General features: G+C 34.9%; 1 protein-coding gene across 5 annotated transcripts; it reads left to right on the top strand.

Annotated features, from left to right (window-relative positions):
• Window positions 1-1414: 1414 nt before the first annotated feature.
• Window positions 1415-20826, top strand: LOC100256736 (calmodulin-interacting protein 111). Of its 5 annotated transcripts, XR_786420.3 has the most exons (13): window positions 1415-1552; window positions 1775-2110; window positions 3610-3768; window positions 6477-7369; window positions 9558-9762; window positions 13017-13224; window positions 16754-17271; window positions 18108-18534; window positions 18893-18973; window positions 19096-19286; window positions 19366-19553; window positions 20377-20545; window positions 20650-20826. XR_786420.3 is itself a non-coding variant. In XM_010655337.3 (12 exons), the coding sequence occupies exons 2-12, from the start codon at window positions 1817-1819 to the stop codon at window positions 20462-20464; spliced, it is 3252 nt and encodes a 1083-aa protein (XP_010653639.1). In that variant the 5' UTR covers window positions 1415-1552; window positions 1775-1816; the 3' UTR covers window positions 20465-20826. The 5 variants fall into 5 exon arrangements, 4 of the variants coding, with proteins under 4 accessions (XP_010653639.1, XP_010653640.1, XP_010653641.1 ...); XM_010655337.3 differs by having other exon boundaries at window positions 20377-20826; XM_010655338.3 differs by having other exon boundaries at window positions 20333-20826.
• The last annotated feature ends 339 nt before the right edge of the window (window positions 20827-21165 follow it).

Here is a 21165-nt window from a genome sequence, read left to right as displayed (position 1 = left end):
CCCATTGCTTCCCACCACCCCCCATCCTCAACGGCGTGCTAGAAAGCTCCCATAGTTGAAAAATGCAGCAGTTTAGGCCACATTTGACAAAAAAATCCGTAATTGGCTGAAGTAATGAAGTCCAACTCCCTACTAAAGTGTTTTGAGGTAGGTTGTGTGTGGTTGGTGGATGAATCTTCAGCTGAAGAAGAAAGATGGAAGACTTGGAGGTGTCCTAAAAAAGTTAGATGATGCGTTGGAAACGGGAAACCTCCCAAATTTTGATGTTTTATATTTAATTTCTTAAATTTTCTATTGATTATAATTGTAGTGGTATGTTTAATATTTATTTTTTTTATTTTTGTTTTATTTATTACACATTAATTGAAATTATTGAAAATGTTGGGTGATTGACATCTACATGTAAAAAAACTTAACAAATATAGTAGATATTGTCAAAATTTAGATAAAATTTATTATTATTTTTTAAAATTTTAATAATATATAAAATATATATTTATGACGTCACCGGTTTAATCGTCGGTCCAATCAGTGAACCTGTTTTCTGGTTCAATGATCAGTCTAGTTTTGAAAACATTAGTTAAAAGCATATATGGTAAAATCTGGATGGATCATCCCCTCCTAATCCCACCTTAATTATTTTGACATATCCATATTTATGTTAAAAAAATAAAAATAAAAAAGGCAATACAAGGTTAGTCTTTTTCAAAATTTTTATATATTAAAAATAAAAATATAATTTTTAAATAATAAATGTTATATAATTTATAATTTATTCTAAATGAGAAATTTTTTTTTTTGAAAAATTATGTATTAAAAATTTAAAATAATTAAAAATAAGAAAGAAATTAAATTAAATTTTTTTTATTAATTATAAATATAAAGGGGTGGAGCGAAAGAAGGAAATATTAGTATTATTAATTTATATATTTTAAATATTATTAAATAATATAAATTAATATTATTTTTCAATAAACTTCTCGGTTTTTTAACCACAAATTTATGTTTTTAATCAAGATTTTTAGTTTTACAAAATAAGTAAACAATGTATAAAGAAAATTAACAAGAAGAATAAACTTATGATATATAAAATATGCAAAAGAGGATTAGTGTCACTTATGCATGATATGTGCCCATAAAATACGAATTAAGTGGAATAGAATTGACTGAGTGGTAGAATCGTGAAAACACTCATTTCTTCCATATTTTGGACCCTAACTCCATGAAATAATATGCTACTGCTGAAACATGGATGAATTAAAATTTTAGATCAAAACACTATCAATGGATGATATAATGGTAAAAATTTAAAGAAAATATGGTTGAAAATCTGTCACAACACAATTCGTGGCGGTTATAGTATGGATGTTTAGCAAATTTCGAACCAAAACGTTATTCCTTCTATTTCTGAATGTTTGTGGGCCTAGCCCCCACAACAGTTCGGCCCATATGACCTCCTCTCCTTCTGCATCTAGAGTGAATAAACAGGGTTTAGGGTTTATAGCTTTCGCTCAACTTCAACACCGAAGAAACTTTATTTCCTGAGAAACGAGTAAGTATGCATGTTTGGTTGCTGAGAAACGAGAGACAACTGGAATACAAAAGAAAATGAAGATTTAAAACCCTAATGAAGAAAAGAAACGAAACTTTAAATTTAAATTCTCTATGAAGCCTTTCCGTCTTCTTCTCTTTATTGTTTCTAAAGAATTTTCCATATCTAATCATATTTCTTCCCTGAATGTCACCGTCTTTTCCGGATATATCATTCTTTTAGGGTTTGAAGGATAGCGTGTTAAAAGAAAGGAATAAGGGAGAGATGCCTTCAAAGACAAAGAAGCATTCCAAGTCATTATCGAAGCTCTCGTATTCTGATAAGTCAGAATCTCCGTCTGTTTCATCAGTGTTGACACCACCGCCTGATTTAGAAATTAGCGAAGAAGATCTCCTACGGTATCTTGATGAGGCTTCAAGCAAATGCCCTTCTCTGATTGGGAAATCTGCTTTCATTGGCCGAGTCACAGGTGTTGACCCTGATTCAAAAGGCTGTAAAATTTGGCTTTCAGAACCTTCTATGGTTGCTTTTAACCTTGCCCCTGGTTCTACTGTTTCGGTAATGCACCAGTTTTCATTTCTCATATTAATGATTATTGTTTAGTAATTCGTTTATTACTTGCTTTTGATATCAATCCAACCTCTTGAATTTGATGTTTGGAGAAGTGAATGAAGTAACTTGTTTACATGAATTGGATACCTATCAGGCAGAAAGTTCTGCATCCTTACTATTTACACAGATTGTATTAGGAGTTTTAGGTTGGTAGTTAATTTACTTGACTAGAATTGAAAATTGAACAGGTAGTTTCTGATTCAAGTGGTCTGTTTGAAAAGATTAATTATTGAGGCATGGTGGTTCAACACAAAGCTGACAAACTAGAGAAAGATAATAGGAAAAAACCTAGTTAATTTATGTTGCTGGTACTGTCAACAAAATCAGACCCATACTCATGGATGGTCAAAATTGATGAAGATATGCATGTATTTCAGAATGAAACATGAAATTTTAACAATATATGGTTCTAGTTACATGGTTGGTATAATTAGCTTTAAAATATGAAGTCTTTAGGCAGAATGCCATCTGTATGAAATCCAAGTTCTATAACTTACTAATTGCATAAGATGGTCTGTATAATGGTCAACCACATTGTTTTGGTGATGTCAAAAACCAGTAAGGTAGCTTCAAGACCTTGAATGATGATATTGTTCAAAAAATAGTATAGGTTAAGCGAAAGCCCCTTATATGGAATCGGGACTTGCCCTAGATCTCCAAATAGCCTCACCTGAAACTGGTGGACACACTGAGCCACCATGTACCCCTCTCGCCCGTTGTATGCTATGGATGTATCACTATTCAGACAAATGATTTTTCCCCCCTTTCATATATGGTTGATCTTCAAACCCACCCAACAAAGCTAAGGTTCACAGTAAGGAATGGTATGACCAGTTAGTTACTTGTTATATAAGGTATGCCTGCTTCTATAAAGATATATATCTATATATACACATATATTTTGCATATATGCCTTTTGACCTATGGAAAAAATAATTTTGCCCTGTCAAAAATTGTGACTCAGGTGTCATGTTGAGTCCTTATTACCTTTATCAAGTGGCTTAGGCATACTGATGTTCATATATGTATTTTAGATATGTATTTCTTCTTCTCTTATCATGAATAATTTTACATAAATCAGAAAGTTTACGACTTAGATCTTGTAAAATGGGATAATTTTGTTTTGCTTTTGCTTTTGGAGTCTTTTGTTTCTCTTTGTTTTATGTTTTAAAATAGGCTTCTTTTTGTTTGCATGTTCCTCTTCTTTTGCATGCACTTGATTTTTCTCAAAGGGAATTGTGCTTTGAGCCTTCTCAATCATATCTCCTTTTTGTATCCTATTTCTTCTTCTTTACTTCCATGCAACTTTTCAGTGTTTGTAAGCGTCTTTGACTTATATGTGTTTCTTTGGTATCATCAGTTTGTTTGCAAAAATGGGATATATTATTCGTATTTTTCTCTTTTGTCTTTTAGAGCTATTTTAACTAGAGTATTTCCATTGGCAGGTGTCACTTGCCTCGTCAAAGAAGAAATTTTCAAATGGCTTTCCTCTCAGCTCATTAACAGATGAAAGTACTAGACATTTTCAAGTTGATTCTGGGAATAAAATGCCTGGTGAAGCAGGGAACTACTTTGCTCTTGCTACAGTTTTTCCTTCTTGTAAGGTTTGAATGAAAATTGTATTACTGCAATGCTGTATACCTTTGCTTTATGTTTATTACTACTTTTTTTTTTTTTTTGTCTGCGTACTTAAAAAATGAAAAACAGAAATAAATTAGTTGCATCTATGAACCATGCAATTATGTTATATACTTTTGGTAGTGTGTTTAAATACCCTTGTTCTAACACTTTATAGATAAATGGTAGCTCACATTGACAGAGTTCACTTTTGGCAATTGTCTCTTAGGATGTACCATTGGTTTAAAACTGGACCAGTGATAATGTCTGTACTGGTTGAAACAAGTTGTGGTGCCTTAGATGATGTCCTACAATTTACATTGCACAATTGGATTGTAGATCATTTGGTAGCAATTTTTGTTGGCAACCTTGATCTAGTGTGTTTGAGCAAATTCCTAACCTGTGGGTGGTCAGGGTTGGGTATTTCCATTTGTTTTGTTACCTAAAACTTTGTTGGCGGAATGAATTGGGTGAGTTTCCAAGGAGCAAGTTAAATTGCGAATGTCAATAATTGTTCAATTACTGAAAGCTTTGTCTGGATTGTAACAATGTGAAGTGTTAAATGGGGTTATCCTTTGGAAAATGAACTTGAATTTTTATTTTATTTTAATTTTTTTTATGGTTTTAAAAGTAAGGTTTACATAAAGGTAGCTAACTTTCCTTGCACCTAAATTTGGGAAGATAGAGTTGCTGTGGTTGAGCCTTCTTCAAAGTTACGGTCATTTCACTCTCTGTTTAGACTGTTATAATCGTTTTTAGCCTAAGATATTGGTTAATCAGGTTGTGCAGATTTGAAGAGGTCAAGAGAGAGGAAACCTGAACAAAAAGTATAATAAAGAAATTTGGTTTAATTTCAAAGGTGGTTCTCTCAGGTCATGTAGTTTAAAAGGTTATATCTAGAGCTTGCTTGGGAGGTTAAAACGTTTGTCCATTACTGGGTTGTTGGTTTTAGTTTAGGGGTACTGTGATCATTTTAGTCGGACTCGCTGGTTTATAGTTGCTCATTCCTGTATTTGGGATTTTGTTATATGAATTATATTATAGGTTCATACAGACCTAGGGTTGTGAAAGTGTGGCTGGATTGCCACAATTGTGATTCTGCAGTTGGCAAAGATGAAGATTGTGAGGTCACAAAGAAAAGAGGAGTTCAGGAGTAAGGAATTTTGATTATTCAAAGGACGCTTGTTAATGAATGTACCCCTGACTCCAGTTTTCAGTATTGAAAAGATTTCAATTCAAAGTTAAATACTTAATTCCTTTGTAAACGGAGTCAACACAGTCCTGCATCTGGGAATCATAGTCAAGACAAAAGGAGATGAGGAGAATAACTTAGAAGGTGCCTTTCACATCCCAGCAGTTCATCAAAAAATTGATTGCTTTGCCATTTCCTATTTGAACATCATTTCTATTGGAACATTCCATTGGCTTTAAGAATGCTCTTTTGCAAACTACAGCTGTGGGAGCTCCTGAAAAATTTAAGCCCCTGCCTCCTTGAAAAAGGTTTAAATTAGCTGCAATGGTGGACTTTAATATACTGGCCCTCTGGTTGCTGTCTCTCTGAAGCCACATTCTGAAGAGTGCTCTATTTGTGAAAGGGTGAATATTCAATCCCCTTGTTTGTTTGGAAGATAGACATTTTCCATTTGACTAAATGATATTTGGATTTGTGTTTCTTCTTATTATATCAAAGAAGTCCCTTCTTGATCAATCTAGCCTGGTCCTTGAAAAAAGGGACATGGAGTACATGAGAAAAATTACGAAAATGAACTCTTAATCCATGTTATTCTCCATCTGGAATGCTAAATGGATTGCAAGAGACCAATCACTTTTGATGCTTCTCCACCATAGGATTTGCTAGACCCTTTTCCACAATGTGCTTCAGATGTGGTGTTGGGCAGTAACACCTTTCAATGACAATGCCTCTACAGCATGGTATGAGGTGGGATGCCTTGAAGCAAAGTGTGGCAGGTATCTTGGCTGAGGCAATCATGTGCAGCAAGGACTGCGGCATTGGGTGGCATGGTGGGCTTGGACAGGCAAAGATGGGGTAGCAAATGTTGCATACAGGGTGAGACACAGTTTTATTAGCAAGCCATTATGATAGCTCAGACACACTTGATGTGCTCCTAGTTTGCTATTAGTTCATAATGTTCTCCTTTTTGTTTTTCTCTTTTGTGAGTGGCAGTGGCAGGCTAGGTGGCAATTCCTTGGCTATGCGGATTTTATATTCTAATTGTAATTAATTTATGGGGTTTCTATCTTACTATTTGTTGGAGAGCATGATATACATTGTAGGCCCAAATCCTAGCAGCCTAAAGCTTTTAGGAAATTGGTTATCCAACATAGTATTAACACCTCGTTTTGACAAGAGGTCATGAGTTCGAACCCTACCGTATGTTTATTTCTTCAATTTATTGAGCTCATGTGTTTGCCTATGGGCTAGTGTGTCTTTCCATGTGTGGGTATGCAATGGGATCACACATGAAGAAAGGTGTTGGAGGGCATGATATTCATCGTAGCCCTAGATTCTAACAACTTAAGCTTTTAGGAAAATTTGTTGTCCAACCCTCTTAATTGTAAACTTGGCAGTTATTATTGTGCTCAACTTCATGTTCTTTACATATTGGAGAACTTGATGCATCATATCAAAGAGCTTGAGATTTACCTTTTTTATACTAAATTTTTTCTTTTGTAGGTGTTGAAGAATGGGGTACGGCTTTCGTTGAACCTTTATCATACTATGGGTTCTCCTGCTTCAGCCAGGATTGTGTTTGTTTACCTTATCCAAAGTCAATCTGTTACTGGTTTTGTAAATGGAAGTCGTAAATCACACAGCACGACAATTAATGGTCTCTCACTATACAAGTGCAAGGAGTTATATTTAGAGATGATTCCTTCAAAGAATGGATCGACGGTGAACAGTGATATGCAGTCAACTGTTCAAGTTTCTACTGAAACAACAAATTATCAAGTTAGCAATGGAGCTGCCTCATCGCCTAAGACACCAGTGTCATATCAGTCAAAGCTTATTTCTCCTAATTCTAATCAGTTGACTTCACCTATATGTGACGATTCAGTGTCAAGTTTATCCAATCCAAATAACAAAATTTTTGCTTCATTTGACATAACAGAAGTATTAGGTGATGAAACTGCAAAGAAACTTTTGCAGTCATGTGCTGCTTCATGGTTATACTCTCGCAGTTTACTCACCGGGAATCTTGTGACAATCCCAATACTTTCAGAACTTTGCACTTTCTGTGTGAGAGGTGCTATTAAATTGTCACCTGATAGTGATAATCATGATTTGACAGATGAAAGAAGTCATGGTTTGTTCTCTCGAGCTCCTGATTCAGTGAGCCATGTGGATGATGCTTGTGTTGTAGACCGTGAAACAAAAGTATATTTATATTTGCCATCAAATTCATCATCAGAGACTCCACAGAAAGGACGTCCACCACATGTGGAGCTTGAATTTAAGAATTTCAAAGCTAACGTTGGAAGTGCTGTTAAATTGGGTGGTCTATCAGAGGAATATGCAGTTCTAAAGGATATCATAATTTCCACATCAGTGAAAAACACTCTGTCAAGGTATGTTATGTAAAAAAAAATTTTCTTGATATTTTTTTGTTTAGTTATAATTTGACTTTCATGCTGTTGATAACATGCTATGATATAGTGAATGAAGTGATTCAATTGAATTCTTATTTTTGCATACCTATATCATTTCATGGAGTGTAATTCATGCTTCAAATTATTAATTAATAATGGATGAAACGATGAATCTGGGAGTTTTCTGAACAATGCAAGTTATACCAAAAGAAGGGCTGATTTTGTCATAACATAGATGCTTATAGTGCCATTCTTTGTCATAGCATAGATGCTTATGCTGCCATTTGGAACTTCTAATTTGAACATATTAAATGTCTAGTTTCTAATTTAAGATTATGTTGACTGATGTACTGAAATTTCTTAGGATTAAATGATGCTGTTTAGCATTGATGTCCCAAAATCACTTCTCTACATGCTTTTAGGCCTCTTAGTGATCTTGTCAGTTCAGCAGCTTTCCCACCCTCCGGAAATGCAGACTGTCATATGATTCTTTGGAACATTAGAATGATGAGATGTGCTATAATTTTTCAAAAATGTAAGGTAGAATGTTTTTAAATTACATTAATAAATGAAAAGTAGTGTTCACCTGCTTTTGGCGGACCTTCTGGTTCCCTTTAGAGTTTTATATATGGTCCTTTTGGCACATGCTGAGAGGGAGAGGATATAAAAACTTTAGTGGTTACCTCAGGAAATACAACCACCATTTTTCCTTAATTTAGCCTGCCTTTACCATTCTAAAACTTCCTGTGTTTCCCCATAGTCTGAGAGCCTTGCAGTATTAGCATTTTGTAGGCTTCTTGTTGTTAGCTGTTTTTCATATATCAACAGTTCAGTTCTTAGCTTACTTTAGGAGCTTCTTTCAAATTTGTTATAATTTCCTTGCATTTATTTGCCTCCTCCAAGTGAAATTCAAGGTAAGTTTTGCTCTTGTTGACATTCAGGAATCGAGAAATTTTAGATAGGTATCTCAGGAATTGATCATGAAAGGGGTGATCTTGTAGTTCTTGGTCCGTGAAGATACATGGGAAAAATCTTGTATAAAAAAAGTCAAAATACTACAAATAGGTGGAGAGGCTTAGGTAGCAACCTTGTTGTCTGGCATGTATATATAAGCATATTGATGGATGCTGTGGATAAGGATCATCATTGTCTTTTTCATGTATGTTTTTATTCATAAAAATGCCCAATTGGCTAATTTATGCATGCTAGATACAACAATTTGTTTAAATACAAACTAAATCCATCCACATCCATAACTGTAATACAACTACTACATGTAACATAGGCTGCCTTAAATTGAGGGCCCTTACCACATTCGTGGTTTAATATCCCTCTATCTTATAGTGGTTAATCAACTATCACAAATTGATTACAGGTGATAACTGATAATGGAGAAAAAAACTTCTTGTTATCATTTTTGCTAATCTTATTGTTGACTGTGCTGGTTAATGACATTAATTTCCTGTATAGTTTTAGCACTTGGTGAGTCTGAAACTTTTACCCATCAAGCAATGTGCTAGGCGGCTGCATTACCTTTTGATTTTTACAAACCCATAGATAGCTGAATCTGTGGAGTGTTGCTTAGCAATCCTTACCCCTAATAATTTTTTAGCAGTTAATTTATTGATGTCTATAAATTTTCTGAGAATGTCCATACTCAAATTGCTTCCATTTGATTGAACTTGTTATTTAGACAACAAGCTTTGTTCCATTTCAATATTTATTTGGTTTATTCTTGTCTTTTGACTCATTGACCATAATGACAAATAAATAAACTCAGGGATAATTTTTGGTCTTACTAATCTTAATCTAGAATTCAAACGTAGATCTTATAATATGCAGCTAGGACCATGCAATGATAATGGTTAAGAGTTGAATAAAAATGTCGTTAGGTGTCTTCCAGTAAGCCTGTGCATTATTAAAAGGTTGAGACAGAGGAGGGAAAAGAAAAGAGGAGAAGGGAGAGAGGAGGGGGGGGTTGGTTGCGTGGAGGTCTTCAAATGCAGCGCCCATTTATTCTTTCTTGTTTCCTGGATCATCTCTGCTTGTGTAGTTACAGCTATGGATGACATTCTCACTTACGTCTAGCGATTTAATTCATTCATATAGACACATTTAGTTTCACATATTTAATATCACATATTGATTATTAATGTAACTATTTTAGTATGGGTTTGCGAACTACAAAAGGAGTGCTTCTTCATGGTCCACCTGGTACGGGAAAGACTTCTTTGGCTCAATTATGTATTTGTGATGCTGGTGTCAACCTTTTCTCTGTAAATGGAGCTGAAATTGTTAGTCAATACTATGGAGAGAGTGAGCAAGCATTGCATGAAATTTTTGATTCAGCTAGCCAAGCTGCACCTGCTGTGGTTAGATTTCTTCAACCCAAGGAGTTCAACTTCTCAGACCTTGTTCATAGTTTCATTTCTGAGTAATCATTATGCAACTCTTTTTTTTTTCTCACTTTCTCTGTTTTGGAAGAAAAATTGATGCATGCTGTGGGAAACTCTGGTTTTCAATTTATTAAAAAGAATAGTTTTCTATAATGCAGCGATTCATGCAAACAGGAGTTTCTGCTTTTCTTTTTAGACCTTATATTCTGGGTTTTCCTTTATGCATTTTTCTTTTCTGTGAAAGCATGAGTATACTGCAGTGAACCATTACTAGGTAGACTTTAGAATATAGTTTAAGAGGAGTTATGTTGTGTATAGCTCAAGGGCAATAATGGAATCTTATCTTCTCAGTTATCCTCTTCTCAAGCTCCTCTTTTCACACGTTTGGCAGGGGAATGATATATTGTTAAGGGATATGAGGTGCAACAAGTTTGAAACTTCAGTTTGTATTGAAACACCTGCTGTGAAGCAAAGCAGAGTTGTTCCTGGGAAATAGTTGAAGTCTATAAACAAATATAGGTTTGACACTATTGATGCACTTTTAAAACTGCAGGAAGCACTATGGTAATTTAGGAATGACTTAGGTGGTGTTTGTTTTTTCAACTTAGTGCTAAATACAATTTGCATTCAGACTCTAGATGGTTTGTTTTTAACTTTTTTCTTTCTTATTACTCTTTTTTAAAAATTTTTTGACTGAATAGTAAAAGGCAAAATATTTAGCCTTCTGCTGAATGCTGAAAATAACTTTTTGAAACAACCAAGACACAATCTCAACACAATCCTCACCTTATTAATTATTAATACTTAATAGAAATAAAATAATAAAAAACAAACAAATTAATACTTAATACTATTAAATTTTATTTAGGGTTAAGTGAAATTAATTTCTATTTAGATTTAAGTAAAAAAAAAAAAAAACAAATACCACCTTAATGAGAAGTGTGTATGTGTTTACAGTATTTTGGGTGTTTTTGTTCAGAAGGGTAACACAAACAGCTTGGATTTTATACATAAGGATTTAGATCAGGTTATGAGTAGTTTAAAGGCTTTCAAACTTGTAGTTGGTTTAGTTTATTAAGTATCACTCTTCTTTATATATACCTCCTGCCTAAACTTATTTTAATCTTTTTGCTAACTGTTTATTAACTCTTAGGCTATGATTGGAATTGTTTTCAAGAACAGGTTTTTGAACAGAAAAAAAGAAAAAGAAAAAAGAAAAAAGATAACGTGTTTTGTTATCAATTGTTTCCAAAACAGGTTTCTTAGAATCGTTGTGAAAATAAGGTGTTTTCTAGAACATATTTAATTGTTTTCACTTGTTTTCTAGGTGTTATTTTAAAAAGTAATTGTACAAATATAGAGAATGATTGAAAATAAAACATTACAGATAAAAAGTTATTTGAAGAAATATTTGAAAACACAAAATAAAGGTTGAGAACATTTCAAGTTTTCAAACAAACTTTTGTTATAGAAAACATTAGAGAACTTTTTTTGGAAACTATTTTCAAAAATTATTTTTCTAAAAACTGTTATAAAAAACTATTTTGAAATTTATTTTCAAAAACGATCTCAAACAAATCCTTATTTTTCTATGACAACTACCTTAGTGTTTATGGATCTGTTGGTTTGGGAAAGTACCCTCTATCTTGAAAGCATTACAAATAAAAAAGTTAGTTTTAAGATATATTTGAAAACACAAAAAAAAAAAAGAATAAAAAAAGAAAGGTTGAGAACATTTGAAATATTTGAAGTTCGCAAACATACTTTTATTGTAGAAAACATCAAAAAACTGTTTTTGAAAACTGTTTCCTGAGAAATGTTCCCAAATAGGCCCTTATTTTTTCTATTACAACCACCTTAGGATTATGGGTCTTGTGGTTTGGGGATGTACACTCAATCTCTGACCTGCCAAGCTGCCTGAGATCAGCAGACTCCTCTCTACTTGTTATGCTAAATGGGTTGACTGATGATGGTAACTCCAATCCAACTAAATTAGTAGTTTCTACGACAGCGCTTTGATTGAACAGTTAACATCTAATAAATGGATCTGTTTTAGATTGGGTAGTTTTCAGGCAACTTAACAGCCACATTATTTCCAAGTATGTTGTAGCATATTTGATCTCTTATTTGGGGATAGACGTATGGTTTTGTGTCACAGTTCCCTTCCTATTCCAGAAAAAGTGGTCAATTGATCCAACCCATGGTCATGAGTTGATAATTTATTGATTAGGGCTTGAACTGTACAAATGTTTCAAAACCTAGGTTAATTCATGGAAGGGTTAGAGGTAAAGCTTCAAATACATGCAGAGGTTAAGAATCTTATGATTTGACTTGAGTTTACCTTGGATGATACTAGAAGTAGAAATAATTTTTTTTGAAAGAACTTCTTTTGAAGCATAAAAATTTGGTATTTGTTGGTGGATCCATAGGAATCCTAAATTAGTTATTCTTGAAAATCCTGACAGCTTGTCTGATTTGATCAAACAAGATGTATGCATCTGATTGTACAAGCTATCCACAATCAATACAACTTGTATGAGCTGTAAATTAGAGCTGTAAATCAGTGATAAATTAGGGCTGAAAATTAAAGATTCCTTCCTTGTTTGTATAGTTTTCTAATGGTGTCTACATTCAATATATTCTAGGAGGTTAGTAATTCCCTATAAATTTTATATGTTCACTGTAAATTCCTCCATCAAAATAAGAAATACAATTCTATAACTGTTCACAGTACTTAACTTGATTTATTGATTTACTAGGTGTTAATTTTGGTTGTGATTGATGATTACATCTCATATTGGAAGAAGCCTTTCTTTTTAGAATGAGGAATCTCATGATCATTTGTTCGCTGTTTATTAGAGGTCCTTGGAAATTTGCTCATTGGAGATATTAGATCCTTGATTTGGCTAAGTGCATGGTTTCCTCTTTTTGATACAGAGGAAGCTAGCGACCTTACAGAGAGGGGAGCTTCTTTCACCCTCCTAGAGGTTTTTGGGTTTGGGTTGTGGACTTTTACCTTTCATTTTCCCCCCATATTTCCATATGGTCTTACAAATAGGAATTTATTATATTTAATTTCTAATATTGCTTCTGTTATAATGGTTTTCAATAAAATTTGAAGCTTGTTTTCAAAGTTGATTTGTCTAATCAAAATTTCTAAGGTCACACATTTTCATTAATTCTCCCTTAGCTATTTTTGCCTTGGATGAGTAAATATAAGATTTTTTCAGGTGTTCATTGATGAGTTGGATGCCATCGCCCCTGCACGCAAAGATGGAGGGGAAGAGCTATCTCATAGAATAGTTGCCACATTATTGAATTTGATGGATGGGATCAGTAGAACTGATGGGATACTTGTAATTGCTGCTACCAACAGGCCTGATAGTATTGAGCCTGCACTCAGACGGCCTGGAAGACTGGACAGGGAAATGGAAATTGGTAATTTGAAGTCTTTGTCTTGGCCTTTCATTTGAAACATTTCTTTCTTCTCTTTCTGTTTCTGGAACCTTGCTAAGTAATTTCTGCTTGCAATTTTCATAGTAATTCACTGTTTGACAGTGTCAAACTGCTCATGGCTTACATATAAAAATCTATGTTATTTGGTTCCAGAATTCCAGGCCTTGGAACCGGTGCATAGTTTATAACCATGAAACACTAAATTTTCACAAAATGGCTAATACGCATAGGAGGAGGAATTGTTTGGCAAAATCAGAATTAATGGAGCTATATGAAGAGATAAAGGAAGGCGTAGTTCAAGCTTTTCACAAATTGTTGTCTGTTCTAGAAGAGTGTAGATCTAGCATCAATGGGATGTTTTTCAAAGCCTAAATAGAGAGTGCTAACGACCTGAAAGACTTTAGACCAATTAGCTTGGTGGATGGTTTGTACAAACTTCTAACTAAGGTGTTGGAAAATAAGTTGAAGAGATAGTGGGAAAGTTGGTTTTTGAATTTCAGAATGCTTTTGTAGAGGCAAGGGGAAGAGGGAACATGGCCTTATTGTGATTATTTTGTGATTATGGGAGAAATAAAATAGAATAGACTTAGTTAAATGTAGTTGTTGGAGTTGCAACCATGGTTATTAAAAAGTTACAATACACAATATGATAGAATGATGCGATACATTTTTATGGAAATCAATATGTATCATAATTTGTATCTTATCATTAGTATATCCTCTGATACATTTTATGATACATGGTACAATATGTGATACAACGATACAATGATACATACACTTGTAACTATTTTTCATATTTTAAAAAAAAATTAAAGAACTATTGTATTAATTGCTTAAAAAGTACAAGTGAAATTAGAAATTGATCATAAATTGGAGAGAAAGGTAAATTAATCTTACATGAATAGCTACATTCTTGTTGTCAAAAGTCATGTTGGAAGTCAAGTAAATTTATCCTTATAATGAATATTGGAGAATTCATTTGAAGGATTTGAATATTGACATTAAAAATGATGGTAATTAGTGAATAAAAACTTTTACATAATATATTAGTTTTTTTCCCTGGTGAGGAAGGAATGATGACAAACATGAAAAGTTGGAATTTTGTGGATTTTGTGATGAACCTATATATTAAACTCATATTTTGTTAAATTGAACTCTCAAAACTTAGGTATTCAATGTGTGCATATTTTTGCTGTTTATTTTACACTATATAAAACTTATGATACATGATATAAAAAAATAGAAAAACAATACATGATATATTTTATGAATTAGCAACTATGGTTGCAATTGAAAAATATTTTTTGAACTCCTTATTTGTGTGGTCAAGAAGATCCATAGGAATGGAAACTATTCTTAGGAAGTTAATTAATGTATTGGGCTGTCCTTAAGGCTTAGGAAGTCCTTGCCTTTTTCTTTTTTGTTTTTTCTTTGGGTGATTCATGTGAACCTCCAGTGTTCCCGGGATGGGAATAAATGGCAATTTATAATTCTTTTTTTTTTTTTTTGATAGACGAAAACAAATTGAATTGATAAAACTCCAAAATAGGGAGTACACCTTACTTATACAGGCAGTATACAAAGAGAGCCAAAAAACAAGGCTACAAAAAGAAAGAAAAAACCTTGAGAGCTAAAAAGCTAGCCATCATGCCAATCACCCAAAAAATTCAAAAAAGAGGGAAGAGAGGGTCTACATCCAAAAACTGTTGAGACCACTCTAGAAGAGCCTAAAAAAAGAGGTTCCTCAAGTAGGGGTCTGACATATCTTCCTCTTTGAACGTTCTTCAGTTTTGCTCTCCCCAAATACACCAAAAAAGACAAATAGGCGCCAATCTCCAAACTACTCTCCTCTTCTTCCTTAGCCCCTTAACTTTCCATTTCAAAAGCAGATTTCTCACTGAGGCCGGGAACACTCACGCCAGTACAAAAAAAAATAGCAGCAAAGTCCATAACTCCCTTGTCCTACCACAATGAATCAAAATGTGGTCTGCCGACTCCTCATTGTCTTTACAAAGGTTGCACCTGTTGACCATGGACCATCCCCTCTTCATTAACATGTCTATTGTTAAAAATTTTCCCCAAACTGCTTCCCAAGCAAAAAAACGAGTTCTAAGAGGGGCATACGAACCCCAAATCTCTTTGGCTAGAAATAAAAGGTTATTCTCAGCCCTTAAAGACCTATAATATGATTTGACATTAAACTTTCCCCTCATCTCGGTCTTCCAAACTAAGGAATCCTCCCGAACCTTTACTGAAGAAATATGTTCCAAAAAACAAGTTTCCTCCTCCTATTCCCAATCTTGGAAGGATCTTCTAAAGTGCACCTCCCAACACCCGCCTCCACCTCCTTGTCGCCCCCAAAGGTCAGCCACTACAGCAGAATTATGGGTTGCAATTCTGAATAATATAGGGAAAAGATCCTTCAGCTTAGAATCCCCAACTCAAATGTCCCTCCAAATCTCGTGAGTCTACCATTTCCAATACTGATACTAGTTCTAAGAAGGAAATCCTCCCAACCTAATGTCTTTCCAAAGGCCCATCCCATAAGAATTCCTCACCTCTCTAGTGGTCCAACCCTCTTCCTCCTCTCCAAATTTTCCAACAATGACTTTCCTCCAAAAACTCTCCCTTTCTAGAGGAAATCTCCAAAGCCATTTTCCTAGAAAAGCTTGATTGAAAACCTCCAAATGCCTTGGCCCCAACCCTCCATGCTTCTTATCTTTACAAATAACCGACCAACTTACCAAGTTACCAACTTATCAGCGGTTTATAATTCTTTAGCCTAGTATTTTTACCTAGCAATGGGAGGATAAAAATGTTGGATGTGAATGTCATATGAAAGCTAACTTAGGAATTGAGGTTAAATGCATTGTTTCTTCTTCTGTTATCAAAAGCAAATACCTACTTAGGCTAAGGGTGAATTTGACAAGAAACTAACAAATGAAAGGAGGAAAGGGATACATTGGTATTGTTGTTTTTGTTGTGATTGTGTCATTTTTCTCCTTATCCATTCTATGTTTCTTTTCTTTCCATTCATGAATAATTCCTTGTCCTTCCCTATGATCTCCCAACCTATTCCTAGTAAACTTCTGTTTCCCACAAAGAAACTTTGAGAATATATATAAATAATATGAAACTGGTTTGTTAAAGAAGTAATGAAGGATAAGGGTTGTCTACAAAATCTTCTTCCGTGTATTGATTTATTCTTTACCTGAAAAGTAAAAAAATGGTGAAGTATAAGGTGGTATCTACATAAACTAGTATCATAGTTGACATAACAGAATAGTTTATGGACTTCTTTAATAAATGTCAAGTAAAATAGAAATATTTAGAACCATATACAAAGTAAGAAAATTAGATGAATCAATAATATTTGTGTTGCCCACATGAGTGGCTCAAATGCTTACTAGTTGAATGAGATTGTTACATTTTGTCTAATACAGAATCTATCTTTGTTTTCTCCAAATATTGTATGCAGGTCTGATAAAAAAACATTATTTGTGTGCAGGTGTCCCATCTCCTGGGCAACGATATGATATTTTACTCAACCTCCTTAGTGAAATGGAAAACTCTCTTTCGGACATGCAAATTCAACAGCTTGCTACAGTTACCCATGGTTTTGTGGGTGCTGATTTAGCCGCCCTTTGCAACGAGGCAGCCTTGGTTTGTCTGAGGCGCTATGTTAAGTTCAAGAAATCTTGTGATGATTTCCATTGCAACAGAACATCAATTGTACATGATGGTAAAATTGCAGACCCTGATGACTCGGAAGCTTTGGAAGACCAGTTTTCAAGGGATCATCCAGATTGTGCATCTTCCTCTCCCCCAGATTTGTCTGTTTCGTCAGAGAACCTACCATATTTTGGAGTCCAGAAAACAACCTCCAATAGGACAAATAATATTTGGAACGGAGTTGATGCTAGTGTTAGGAGGTCCTTTATAATGGAAGAAGAATGCATGTTGGTAGTCACTTTTGAGGACTTTGAAAAGGCTAGGATGAAAATAAGGCCTAGTGCTATGCGAGAGGTATGTTTAATACATCCATATTATTTACAGAATCAATTGGGAAATATTTATATAATGGTACTTGGATCCATTTCCTATGATCAATCTTATTCTACATGTGCCCTCGTCCTTCATTTCTCCTCTATATTAACCATTATACAATGGACAACATCAGACAGTGGGCCACCCAGGACTCTATTTGGTTCTCTCTACCTGAAAACCTTGGATTTTGAAAGTTAGCCAAGCATCAAAGAAACTATATTTTCCAGTTTAATTTATTTTTTTAAAGAACCAATTGAATTATGTTATTCAAGACACTGGTTTATGTCTTGAAGTCCCTTCTCTATCTTAGTTTTGAGTAACTTCACAGCCTTTTGATCCTGTGAGTGTATCTTATATAAGGGGTTATCCACAAAAGCAACTCTATGATGAGAGAAGAGTGGACTGCACGTAAGAATTTGGTAGCAGATGTTATCTAGGATAGTGGACCTTGATTTAGGTTGAGCTTCTTAATAATTGAATTCTCCACAATTGCTGCAGCAACAACAATGAACCAGCATCATGATATAAACTTGCCACCTCTTCCCTCCACCCCCATAATTTAACTGTGGTATTGGGGGTGTTGCCAGTTGGCACACATTGGTGGTGCCTACTTAGCGAGTGCAGCAGTTATAGAGCTTGAGCTCCTGTGTCAATCTAATGGCCCCTTCCTTTTTCAGCCTTCAGTAATTAATATTTGATCCATGTTGTAACCTTGTGATCATTTTGCAATGATGCTTCAATTAAAAGGTGCAAAGAAGGAACTAATTGGTCCTACTTACCATACTCTTGTAGTCTAATCTCTTCTTAATTACTAGGTAATACTTGAGGTTCCAAGGGTTAAGTGGGAAGATGTTGGTGGCCAAAATGAGGTTAAGGCACAGCTAATGGAAGCTGTAGAATGGCCTCAAAAACATCAGGATGCTTTCAAGCGTATTGGGACCCGCCCCCCAACAGGTGTATTGTTGTTTGGACCTCCAGGTTGCAGCAAAACCCTCATGGCTCGTGCAGTAGCTTCTGAGGCAGGTCTGAATTTCCTGGCTGTTAAGGGCCCCGAACTTTTCAGCAAATGGGTTGGTGAATCTGAAAAGGCTGTAAGGTCTCTGTTTGCAAAGGCTAGGGCCAATGCTCCATCTATTATATTTTTTGATGAAATAGATGGTCTTGCTGTTATTCGTGGGAAGGAAAGTGATGGGGTTTCGGTCGCTGACAGGGTTATGAGTCAACTTCTTGTTGAATTAGATGGTAAGTGATCGATTTGAAGTTCTGAATCCACAACTACAATTTTTTTCCCCTTTAATGGTTTTCTTTACATCATTGCATAATGCTTAAGCATCTCTAGGAGGTAAAATGTAAACAGAAGTGTTATTCGATTATTTTTGTGGAATTTGAATAACAGGCGGTATGTTTGTGTGTAACTTTTTGCTTTAAAATCTCTAGCATCTCCCAAACTTTCTGTGTCAGGAAATTACTCAAAAGAAGATTCCAAACTCTGTAAACTTAAGCAACATTAATTTAATATATCTTCTATTCAAAATATGCTTTCATCTTTTTTGCACTGTTATCTGCCATACGAACCAATATTTTGTTTTTTTCAATTTAGGTTTGCACCAACGAGTTGATGTTACTGTTATTGCTGCTACAAATCGGCCTGACAAGATTGATCCTGCTCTTCTAAGACCAGGTGCTCTCTCTCTCTGCCCCAGTCAGCACCTTTCTATCCTCTGCATTGAGTTCCAACATCCTTTTATCAATTACATAAATTTAATAATCTTCAAAGTATTTGATAGAAGAAAAATTGGACAGGACGCTTTGATCGGCTGTTATACGTGGGACCCCCAAATGAGAGCGATCGGGCAGATATATTCCACATTCATTTGTGTAAAATTCCATTCAGTTCTGATGTCAGCATAGGGGAGCTGGCTTTCCTCACTGAAGGCTATACTGGGGCTGATATATCATTAATCTGCCGGGAAGCAGCTATTGCAGCTATTGAAGTTTGTTGAGTTCCTGTTTTGATTATTTTGTATATATTGTTTATAAAGTTTTACTGAATTTTAATTCATCTGCTATCAGGATAACCTTGATGCTTCAGAAATAACTATGGAACACCTAAAGACTGCTATTAGACAAGTACAGCCATCAGAACTCCAATCTTACCAAGAGTTATCGACAAAATTTCAACGGCTTGTGCACTCTAGTGATAAAAGAGATGAATCAGGGCTTCCATTGCGCTCAAGTAAATCAACCTGGATGCCTCTCTGGTACATTCTATATCTTGTTCTAGTTTAACAACTTTTCTCAGTTTATCTTTATCATTGTTGTCATTTTGGTGGTAAAGCTGGACCAATAAGTCACTTCTTGGTAGAGAAGCAGTATGGCAGTCAAATCTGCCTCCCTTTTTCTCTATCTCATGTTGAAAGTTCCAATTGTGTAGGCCTCAACTACCATTGTCACCCTCAACTAACTACTACAAGCACCACCACTACTGCTACACATCTGCCATAATTGCCATCCCATCAGCATTAGCATCCTTGGCATAGCCACCACCTACCTCTACTTACCTTAAAATGTTCTATTTATTATTTAGATATTTAAAATCCCCACCCCACCACGCCGACAAAGAAAAATATAGGAGCCTGGAGGCTGACTCAAGTGATAAAAGGATTTGTGGGAGGATCAGGCTCAAGTCCAATGGGACAAAAATTTACCCATCAAAGAAAAAAAAATCCCAGAAGAGTAGGTGGAGAACTTTAAATTCCTGAAGCACTCAAATCTAGCTTTTATTTTCATGTTGTTGCCTTAATTGTTCATTGTTCTTTTTGTAGCATCCTATCAATTAGGATTTGCCTATCCATCATGCATTGATTTGATCCTTATCTTTTCTGCATCAATCTATCACTGGTATTTCAATGTCCATCATGCACTGCTTTTGTCCTCTCTTGAAGGGATTTTCAAATTTCCCTGCATTATTTAATCATAACCTATCTCCATCAATCATCTTTTTTCATTACCTAGTCCACTGAGCAAATTCTTCTTTCAGGAAATCAAATAATTGAGAACATTTGCATTCGTTTGATGAAGCAGGATCCTGATAACATCCATCAAGCAGTTCCTTTATTGGTTTCCTGCAGCAATTTCATGTTCCAAATCTTCCTCAAGCAGACGGACTTAGTTTTACTGGAAGTTATGCTCTTGTTTCCTTCATAATTTACCCTCCAGTGTACCATTAACTTGAGGTTCCAGACAATGGAAGGTAGCATAATATTTGCATTGATTATTGTCTCTGGGTGGATAGCTTTTCAAGTTTCCCTGGTTCCTAAAGGCCAATGTTACTACTACTGTACGTGCTTTTTACAGGGAATGGGAAAAAGAAGCATCAACATAAATACATACACCATTTTTCCCAAGGCTGGACGTTTGTGTACATAATATAATGAGTTAAATGAGAGTTTAGAATTTTTCTTTATGTTATACTATAAGGCTTGGAGTTTGTAACATGAATGCTATCAAGTTAATAGAGGTTTTTCTTCCTTCCTTCTTCCTATCCACCAAATATTTGTGCTCAATGCTTCAATCTCAGCCAGGGGGGAGAATTTCAGGTGGAAACCCCACACTGAGGAAGGATATTTTAAGGGCTATGGATGTGGGTTCCACTTCAAAGCTGCACTAATGCCTCCTTTAACACTGTAACATGAAAGGTGGGGGGCAGTTTGTGGGTTGTGGAGCTGACATTTTTTTTGTCCATCTCAAAAACGTTGTCTTCAAGTCTATGCAGCCATTTCTACCTTTCTGGGTAGTAGCTATTTCTGTTTGATAGGCACATACGGAAAACCTGTGCAGCTGGCTTTGGCAGGATTCATTTGACAAGCTGTA

This window comes from Vitis vinifera, chromosome 8 (assembly GCF_030704535.1).
Source record: "Vitis vinifera cultivar Pinot Noir 40024 chromosome 8, ASM3070453v1".
Lineage (NCBI taxonomy): Eukaryota > Viridiplantae > Streptophyta > Magnoliopsida > Vitales > Vitaceae > Vitis > Vitis vinifera.
Note: the sequence above shows the minus strand (reverse complement) of the source record. Positions and strands in the feature narration are given on the sequence as shown.